The sequence below is a fragment of the Cynara cardunculus genome (assembly GCF_001531365.2).
Source record: "Cynara cardunculus var. scolymus isolate 2C chromosome LG 4, CcrdV1, whole genome shotgun sequence".
NCBI lineage: Eukaryota > Viridiplantae > Streptophyta > Magnoliopsida > Asterales > Asteraceae > Cynara > Cynara cardunculus.
The window spans coordinates 15904060-15914764 of NC_037531.1; the positions used below are offsets into that span (position 1 = coordinate 15904060).

Genomic DNA, 10705 nt, shown 5'->3' on the forward strand with positions numbered 1-10705 from the left:
GGTGGGGGTGGGGGTGGGGTTGGGGAGGAAGTGGATGGTGTGGTTGATGAAGTGGAGGGAGAGGAAGTGGATGGTGTGGTGGATGAAGTGGAGGGAGAGGGCTGTGGAGATGAAAGCGGCGGTTGGGATGAGGTTGGTGGGGTAAAGGGAGGTGTGGAAGGGCTATCAGTAGTGGTAAAGGGTGGCTGAAGAGGTGCAGGTCGGCGGGTGTAAACCTGACCAAACCGGGCTGGAGTAGCCGGTGGTGGTGGAACCGAGGGAGAGCCACCAGAGACAACAGGATTCGTTGGTGGAGGAGGAAACCGGAGAGAAGGATGAAGGACGGTCTCGGTGTTCTCGTGAAGGAAGTCATAAGTAGGTAGCGGAGTGTGGGATTTAAACGGGAAAACAGTCTCGGCAAAAAGAACGTGCCGAGAAATGACAATTTTCATAGACGAAAGATCGAGGCATTTGTAGCCGCGGTGATTGGCCGGATAGCCAAGAAAGACACATGGTTTGGAACGGTTTTGGAGCTTATGAATGGAGGTGGATGGGAGGAGCGGATAACAGAGGCACCCGAAGGTGCGGAGATGAGAATAAGACGGTGTGGTACGGTAAAGAAGGTAGGTGGGAGTATGGTTGGCTTTGGTTTTGGAAGGGAGAATATTGAGGAGGTATGTGGCCATTTCTAAAGCATGGTGCCAAAAAGAAGGAGGTAACGCCGCAKGAGTAAGGAGGGTGCGAATGATGTTATTAATGGAGCGAAGCTTCCTCTCGGCTTTACCGTTTTGGGAGGAGGTGTACGGACACGAGAAACGAAATTGCATCCCKTTGGATTTGCAAAAGAGATGAAACTGACGGTTGTTATATTCGGTGCCATTATCGCATTGAAAGGTTTTGATTTGCCTCTCAAACTGAGTGTTGATTAAGATAGAAAATTGGTGAAAAACCGAATAAACTTCGGATTTATATTGTAATGGAAATGTCCACAAAAAATTGGTGAAATCATCCAAAAATAAGATGTAATAACGATGACCCCCCGTACTCGGGATGGGAGAGGTCCACAAGTCACTGTGAATTATATCAAACGGTAAGCTAGTGTAAGAAGATGAAGCATAAAATGGTAATTTCACTTGTTTACCAAAAACACATGATTGACATAACTGTGGTTTATTAAAACCAGAAACCGAAACAGACTTAGTTGTATTCAAAACACGAAGTAAATCAGAACCCGGGTGACCTAAACGATGGTGCCACAAGTCTTGAGAGAGAGCAGCAAAGGTGGAGGGAAAAGCAGCCTGAACAAAAGGAACTGACAGCGGATAGAGGTCCCCGGAGCTGTCACATCTGAGAATAGGGCGCTTGGTCTTGACAGCGGATAGGGTGGTATGGCCAACACCGGTGGTGTGCATTTTGGAACCATTACCGACAAGAATAGATTTTGTGCCATTATTAACATAAGACTTTAAGATACCTGCCGAGTGAGCCATGTGATGTGTTGCGCCGGTGTCCAAGTACCAATTCTGATCGGGATTCAATGTCATAGTGTGGAGGGCTGGCTCAATGTTGGTAGGAGTATACGCTGCATAATTTGCTGATGGACTTGGTCCAAGAATACCCGGATTTTGACCTGGAGGGCGCAACGTGGGCATAGTCGGATATGGACACGGTGGAGCCGCCCATGGAGGATGAGAGTAGCCCCATGGCTGGTAAGGCCAGGGCTGCTGTGGAGGGTACCCGGGACCAGTAGAGTTATTGCCCGGGCCATAAAAATTGTTGCGTCCGCGACCCCTACCCCGACCGCGGTGACGTCCTCCCCGACCGCGTCCTCGGTACGAAGCAGCACCTCGCTGAGTGAACCTGTTGGAGACATCAGCAGGCTGCTCCGGGTCTGCAGCGGTGGGCTGAACCACAGCAGCGTGGACAGTAGCAGTAGGCTGTTGTTGTGCTTTGCGGGACTCTTCCATGAGTAAGGCGGTACGGGCAGCCGTAAAAGAGGGTAGAACGTCCTTCTGTTGAAGGGTAGTAGCGAGGTTATCAAATTCACTGGATAGCCCGGAAATCAATTGAAGAACCAAGGATTGATCTGTGATAGGAGCATCAACATTAGATAGCTGATCAGAAAGCAATTTCAATTCTCTACAATAAGCGGTAGCATCCGGAAACGCCGCTAGTTTCGTGTTAGAGAATTTTTGTTGAAGGTAGATGGCCCTAGTAGGTTTGTTATCAACGAAAATGCCTTGCAGAGCTTGCCACGCTTTATGAGCGGTATTATCGGGATGGAGAATAGTGGTCAACAGATCAGTTGTGATGGTACTGTAAATCCATTGTAAAACAATGGCATCGAGACAGAGCCATTCTTCATCATGTTCCGAAGGGGCTGCATTGGGCGGGATTATGTGATCGAGCACCTTACAAACGGTGCATTGAACTTTAAATAGGGCAACCCAATTGTTGTAATTTCCTTCTTCGGTACCTAGAACGAGGGGAATGTGATTTTTGATGTTGGTAATGGTGGTGGCAGGATGGATTCGATAGGTGGGAGGGGGCTTGCTGTCGCCTGTCATGGAGAGGGGCTGGAAGAATGGGAAATCCGGTGAAAGTGAGCGGAAGAGTGGTCGCCGATCAGAAGGGTGGTCGCCGGTCAGAAGAGTGGTCGCCGAAATTCAGAAGGATCAAAAATCAGAAGGCCGATCARTAGAGGAAGGGGAGGCGATCAGCTCTGATACCATAATAGAGTTTAACTAAATGCCCGTCTTTCCCCCTCTCTTGTATTGCAATATATAAACATGGATGTTACAAAATAGTCCCTTGGACTATACAAAGAATACCTTCTAGTCTAATAATATTGACCTACAAAATCGTATTGGACGAGCATAAGAGAGAGCAGTTGATGCCTATGTGTAGCTGTTTCACACTAGAAGAAGTTGTAACATGCATCTTGTACTTCTGAGCTTTGTGCATGCATATTTGGCTGGCTAGAAGTTGTTACTACGCAAACCAACCAAGATAACACACACACACACATATATATGTACGTATGTATGTATTAACTTTGATGCATCATTTTGTTTCTAATCACAATTCACAAATACTTGATGCATTTATTGACATGAAAGGGTTAGATTTCAGTGCAAACCTTGTGACGCTCTGAAGCAAGCTCAAATCTCATTTGTGTCAGCGTGTCAAACTTAGCTTTAGCAGTATCAACCTTTGCCATTGTATATGCATCATCCTGAAACTCACAAGTACCTACACTAAATATTGTACTCACATTAACCGACAGGTCATCCAAGGATACATACCAGATTTCCACTTGAGACTAGGGTTTTAGCACCATAATTTCCTGTGACATAAATTTCAAATTTGGCATTGTGAGGGAAGGCTCCACACTTTATCGTCTTAACACAATTCAGGTGGTTGTTATTAATTAGCATCAATCACTTGCATGTGCAGGAAAAGAAAGGTCTTCAGCATATATAATCACTTGTGCCAACACAACATATTATAAGAACTATTGACCTACTTTAATCACAGGGCCACTTAATTTATCAAACCCACCAATGGGGTAATTCTGTCTAGCCAGCTTAATCTTTTAAAATGCTTAATTCAGCGATTAGTTGCTAATCTTAATCCCAACATGGCCGATTAAGTGACGAGGTGGGATGGATGTTACACAAAATGACAGCCAGGACATGTCTTCTTTCAAGAACGTTGAAGTAGGCAATGAACTTATACCTGCAGATTCGGCAGCCCTGCTGTCAATTTGTATGTTCACCTGCATCATGCTAATTAAACATTAAAAGGATTGTTTCCATCACTAAATACTTGGTATAATGCAATACGAAACAATGATGAAGATTAGAGAGACTTCAATAACTAAAAAATGTCAGGGGTAATAACTCCTCTTGCTATCAGCACTCTACATCAATAGAAATGTTTGAAGTCTGCTAAAACAAAGAAGTATGGGCACTCTACGATCTACAAACTTACTGTAACCAATTCCTGGCTCAGTTGGAAGTTTGCAACAGAATTGATTCAGTGTGTACTTTTGATACCTCACAGGGGGTGGGGAATTAAAGAAAATATGAGTCACATCTGAACTATGATGGACAAATGAAGCACAAGGCACCTTTTTAAGATGTTGTGCATTAGTCAGTTACTCACTGAAAATCTTCTAAGAAAAAGCAAAGTTTTAGGAGGAGAGACAACTACTGAAACAAAGGGTCAAAGGAAAGCCGGCCCATTTCCTTTAGCTGCTTAACCAAAATAAGAATTAATTTTGATTTTTATGAGAAAATTTTAGAGCATACCAACAAACTTTACTATGAAAACTTGATTGCGCACCAAACAGCAAAGAAAACAATATACTTTACAGCCCTTTCCATTACCCCACTCTGTCCATAAATCTGTGTACATGTTAAGTTTACCTATGTGGTATTATCATTACTTCTTACCATCTCCTTTTTGCTGATGAGGCATCAGCCCATTGTTTCTATTGCCACTTATAAGTTTTTTTCACAAGAACAATACTTCAACAAACTATTACTTCGAACCTGTTTACCCTCAAACTGGAAATTTAACAATACGGTTTTTTATTTTGTTATTTCTGGTTGGCTGTGCAACATTTTGTCTGTCTCAATTTTGTTAATGGCGTACTATTTTGACCGTACTTTAAACAATATTCACTAAATTCAAATGTTAGTTTATTTTTTACTTGAAAATTTTAAGCAATATTAGTGCAAGTAAAAAAAATTATAAAACAACTTCAATACGTTTATCTTTTTGGCAAAAGATGATAAATACTGACATGGATCTCAAAAGAGATCAAAATTGACGCATACAAAATATCTTATATGCTTGAAAAGGAGGCAAGATGCATTCCCAACTGACAGCATACAAACCAAACGGACCCAGTAAATCCCACCTGAAAGTAGGGTCTCGTTCCCAACTGAGAGCATACATTGATATCAATTGCATCTAAACTAACTAAACCAAATGATGCATACTTGGTATTCCAACCTTGTTAGACCTCATTAGGTTATTCTTAACTTAATTATTAGTGTTATTGAGAGATATGGGATCAACAAACCTTGAAATTAAGAGGTGATTGAAGAGTGAAAAACACCCATGTCTTCTTGAAGGGTTCTTGAACCGTCGTAAGTTACTTTGAACAAATCTAACTATGTTCCACGTCTAGAAAGAATTTAAACAATTCTATATATTATTCATACACAAAAAATATTAACTTCCATTCACAAATTCTTTAGAACTATAAAATCTTATACAACATCACTAAGGGACTGTTTGGTTGGTTTTCCAGTAACTTCTGTATGGATAAAGTTGTCTATGTAGATTAACCTGTCTGTATAGATTGTGAAGGTTTTTATTTGGGAGTGTTTTTTCATATATACAAGGAGCGTGTTTTTTAATTGAAAGGGGCATGTTTGGAAAAAACTTGGCATTCTGCATAAAGCCCCCCTATAAGCTTACTGAATAAGCCACTTTCTATATCATTAAGCCACTATCAAACAGCCATGTATAGCTGAACAAATAATTTGTGATTCTCATTAAGCTGCTAACAAACAGACCCTAAATTGACGCATGTTCAATAAAAGGATATTGTTCTTCAATTCTTGGATTTGAGAGGCAAAGGGGTATTGAAGTGAAAGTTTGCTGAATTTTTATTTTTCTAAGAATCTCTGTAGCAAGTTCATTCACAGGTGATTGCCATGCATGTGATTTTAATAGTAACTCTAAGGAGTTTGTGGCCAAATTGGTTTTCACTTTTCAGACTAAGTTTGTTGAGATCGACTTCCATTTTCTTTATTGTTGAGTAATCATGAGAAGGAAAGTTAAAAATGTTGACCAGCCAACTTCTGTATGGCATCATGTATGAGCTTCTACTTCGTGTAATCTAATTACTGATATATTATGCAACCATTAGCCGTCATTACCACTATGCTGAACTTAACTTCTGTGTGCACATAAGTTACATGGATCCAACAAAGAACCTGTCAATCCCTAACTTAAGTAATTCACTGAGACCATTGTTATCCTCAAAAGTCAAAACAAACAACTGAAAGCACTATGACTACTTGAACACATGCAGCTAAAATAATAAATAAATTGAACATGCAAAAAAGATCATAAAACAGGTATAGATCAGATAGTACCAAACCATGCTGTCCAACCATTGAGCTAGGCTTGTACGAAGTCAACCAGTCCTATGCAAATTCAGAAAGGTTATTACTCAACTGTTGCAAAATCTACATAAGGCAAAGAAAGATATCGAACCTGTTGTTCTTTTAGTGAGGTATTGATCTCCTCTTCAGTCTTGCCATAGGATGTACTGTTACATGAAGCAAAAGCAAACTCAGCACCATATGTTGACCATTCTATCTCCATTTTAAATAGATATCTTTCTAATTACCGCTTCTCAACAAGTTTGGTTGACAAGTTGACTCTTTCCTGTTGAATAAGCTCCAATGTCTGTATTTTTTTTGTAGCATCAAATGATAAGAGAGAGATAGTATCATAGTAACTAAGATCTCGTTAATCAGCTAAATGCTTTGGAACTATTTCATGCATCTAATAAGTAATAATAAAATAACTTATGTTCCAATTTAAGTCATTCTTATGTGAGGTGCAGTAATTCAGAAAAAAACATCACATCTGCAATATTTTCACAACTATAAGAGGTGATTTTGCAATCTTGACGTTTAATAAAACAGAGAGAAAGGAATGTTTTTCTTTAGCCTAGAGATAAAGGCAACAAGTAAGACTTTGCTAGAAGTACCCGTTCTCATCACTCTAAACATGATGTGGCTTGCATGGACAACCACAAGTCCACTACTTCTCACCTGTCCCAAGCATGTACAGCCACCATCTATCTATTTATCTATCACAAACATAAGTAGACACCTCTCACTATCTCTAATACTTCGTGCTGGTTGTACAAAGATCATCAAATTGAAACAAGAACCCAACAAAGATCATTGAAATACAGGAAGCGACCAACAGTAAATCACACCCACTTTTATGTTCAGATTAATTCATTAAGGAAAAAAGTTGATAAAGACCTAACGTTTAATGTATTTCACACATATTAAACACTAATGCTTTTCTTAAGAGCAAAGCACAGGACAGCCACCATACCTGGGATGCTTAAACAACCACAGTTTAAAGACCTTGGACTAGAGTGTATAATCGTATATTATTTGGTTACGCAAACAGATGAGATATAATTGGTGCTACGTGCTACATTTAGGATCTTCCGGAAAGAGAGACAATCTAAAAATCATTGCCCCTGAATTTGTAAATCCTGCCAACTGATGACCTTCAAGTAACATATGTTCATGAATCAATGTCAAGGCAAAGCATCGCTAAGAGAATGGGTCAACAGATCAACTTTCTGGTGAAATACCAATTAATGCTGTTAAGCTATTTCAGGTATGTACTATGTGGTACAGAATACATAAACATATGTTAAAATTCAATTCATGCTTTTAAACTTAACCAGCCAAAAAGCCACCTGGATGAGTTACATGACCCAGTGATAAGTTTGCCAGGATTTAATTATTAGGAAGTCAACACAGCTAGGGTAACATTTATCTACAAGGAGATGACTGAACCATAAGGAAAAAACACTAACTTTATCTTACCTGGACAGCTGGTGCTCTCGCGGTGTCCAGCGTTAAAAAATGAACATAGATTAGGCATGTAAAACCTAGCACTACCCAATTACTCTTCTAGAAAACAAGCAGCCAATTGTATCCCATTGACCCTATAAATACATATGGGGTTTGAAAGGTACCACATCTGGACTGCATAAAGTTCCATTCAGTTACAGTGAGAGTTAATTAAGGGTGTATGTGATTCAAAGATACATCATCCTGTGACCTGTCTGCATACAATTCTGTATGGTTACAGCGAGAGTTAATTTGACCATCTTTTTTTAAAACACAATTTTGTATTTGACAACCGATAGCAAGATATCTTCCCCTATAATAGGACAGGACCTAAAAGCATCAAGGGTAGGCCATTCAATAGACTCACTTTCTCTCATTAGAAGCACTGGACGAGCTGACTCGATCACATGCTAGGGACCCATCTTTCTAAGCTTGGCAGTGTCTCTTCTATAGAGATGGCAACAATGGAACCTCGACAACTTTTTCTTCTGCAAGTCTGAGACCTGCTTCTGTGATTACTCAAACTTTACAAGTCCCTATCTTGTCAACGTATCCTTAAAGTCTCCTCTATCTCCGATTTTGGTAGAAATAACCCACCTTGTCTTATATTCATCCACTACTTCAATAGCAATGGGTCAAAATAACCCTACCTGTGAAAGTGTGGAAGAATCATTTTCCAACAAAGCAATTTTCCTCTGTCTTTCTAATATCTTAGAACATATCTCTCCCTTGGCCTTCATCATCAGGTCGGAATACTCCTTAAGTTGCTTTGTTTCAGATTTAGCTGCAGTTTCATAGTATTGACTGAGAAACATACAAATTAAACTTCAAAAAACTATAATGAATGTTGTTACTTTACTTCAATATAAAAAAACAGATCATAGTTCAGCAGTTACCCAAACAGGATTTGATTCTAAATATTACTTAAAAAACCTATGTTCTACAATATGAAGATGTGATATTTATAAAAAAAATATATAGCGGTAACAAGAATAAGTGAAGATACTGCTATGCTTGTATCCCCTTTAAAAATCCAATGATGCAGAAGGTGCCTCATCGAGTAATCAGCTGCTTTTGTTGTCTGGTCCTATATTTGATGGAGTTCGAATTCCTGGTCTCTCCTTTGTTTCATTTCCTAGTGTCTACTTCAGGAGAGAAACAGAGGTAATTCTTTCCTGTTTTTAGAAGATGACTTCTTTTCAAGTACTTGGCTTTGTTACCAAGCTTCTCAATGATTTATGTAAATCTTTCTCTAGCCTTTTAGCTGATAACAAGTTTAACTTACGGAAATATCCAGATCCCATTTTAAAACCACCAACCCCAGATGCACAACATGAAAATCCAAACAACTCCATCTAACCAGCGAATACCAATTCCCGGTTTTGGATGAGTACGTGTATATATGGTAACTGTTACACTATATGAAGTCCACATAAGGTCTTCAGGAATGTAAATTTGAGGTTAGAATACAAGTTTCCAAATGATTTGGTAGGACAAAGAGGAAAAAAACCATTTCCATTTGGAAAGATAGGCTCCTTGGGAGTCGTGGCAGTTATAACGACATTACATCTGTCCAATAATGAGTTCAGGAGGGATAATAACAAAATCATGATAAGAGATTACACAAAACTACAATTATATCTACAGCAAACAGGTACACGTATGCATTTGACTATATTTGCAGAAGAAAATAGAAATTCAGAGACCTAATTCAATCTCTTTCTTCAGAGTCTGACTGGTAGTGATCTGCATTTGCTCTTCGACGCAAGTCTTCGCCGCCTGATCCTCCACGTCTTCAATTACATCATCATATAATTTTTTTACATACGACACCACATAATTCCTTACTAATCAACCAACATATAACAATTCAAGAAGATACAGAGAGAGAGATTCACCGTTCATGTGAGAGCGTAAGGTTTTCATATACTGTAGGTACTCTTCCATCTCGAGATCTTCAATAACAAGAAAAAATCAATATGTGATCTGATTCAGAATCAAGATCTACTTCAGCAGTCCAAATCTATCCATGAATTATGGAATATGACGTTACTTGAGTGATTTAGGGTTACAATGAAGGCTGAAGCGAGAGAATCACAGTGGAAGAATTCGAATCAGCGGGTTTATATACGGTAGAGGAATTCGAATCAGCGGGTTTATATACGGAATCAAGATCTACTTCAGCAGTCCAAATCTTTATTTTTTTAAAGTTTAAACTTTTTTTTTAAAATAAATCTTAATTTGAGTCTGGGATTACTTACGAAAACAACTTATTAATTTATATATACTATATTATAAAGCATTTGGTAAAAAAATTTAAAAACTATTTTTTATGCATGAAATACTGTTAATTAATGTATAGTACTTAAAATTTAAGATTACAAGTAAATTGTACGTAAATACGACTTGCTTCAATTTTAAATTCGTATAACCAACTGCAGATAAACATAATCAAATACAAGATAAACATCTCATTTTAAATATAAAAAATCTAACATATAATTAGGATAATCATTGAAAACATCATCTTTCTCAAACCACTTAAACTGTATTATATCAATAGAGACAAAATAAAACGAAACATAAAAATGAATATGTATCTCGTTGCATTGCACGAGTACCCTTCTAGTTTTATGTGTGACGTCGGTAATAAGCACTTTTAAGTGTTTGAATAAACAACTTATACCCATATCAAACCGGTAATAAGAAGTTTTTAAAAAAATTAAATCATTCTAACTTATAATAAGTTGATAAACATTTTTATATAAAAAACATATATTATTTTAAATAAGCAATACCAAACACCTCCTCGTATATAAAATTTGTGGATGAAAGAAGGGTTGCCAAAAAAAACTTGGTAAGTATCAACTCAAATAAGAGATATGATTAAAATAAGAATTCTTTATCATGTATTTAAAATATTGGGAAAAGTACAATAAAAACCAATGAACTTTCTTGTTTGGAATGATTAAGTCCTTGAACTTTTTTTTGGAACAAATAAGTCCTTGGACTTTCCAAAACATGTTAAATAAGTC

The 10705-nt window shown here is 38.2% G+C and overlaps 1 protein-coding gene across 1 annotated transcript in view; it reads right to left on the bottom strand.

Annotated features, from left to right (window-relative positions):
- Window positions 1-9617, bottom strand: part of LOC112510926 — a 13492-nt gene extending 3875 nt beyond the window's left edge. The window contains exons 1-9 of the mRNA XM_025116279.1: window positions 9569-9617; window positions 9377-9517; window positions 8321-8454; window positions 6413-6471; window positions 6277-6331; window positions 6156-6206; window positions 3718-3757; window positions 3285-3325; window positions 3119-3214 (exon numbers count right to left, since the gene is read on the bottom strand). Of these exons, the coding sequence (XP_024972047.1) occupies window positions 3119-3214; window positions 3285-3325; window positions 3718-3757; window positions 6156-6206; window positions 6277-6331; window positions 6413-6471; window positions 8321-8454; window positions 9377-9517; window positions 9569-9617 (666 nt within the window). The remainder of the gene's footprint in view (window positions 1-3118; window positions 3215-3284; window positions 3326-3717; window positions 3758-6155; window positions 6207-6276; window positions 6332-6412; window positions 6472-8320; window positions 8455-9376; window positions 9518-9568) is intronic.
- Window positions 9618-10705: the final 1088 nt, after the last annotated feature.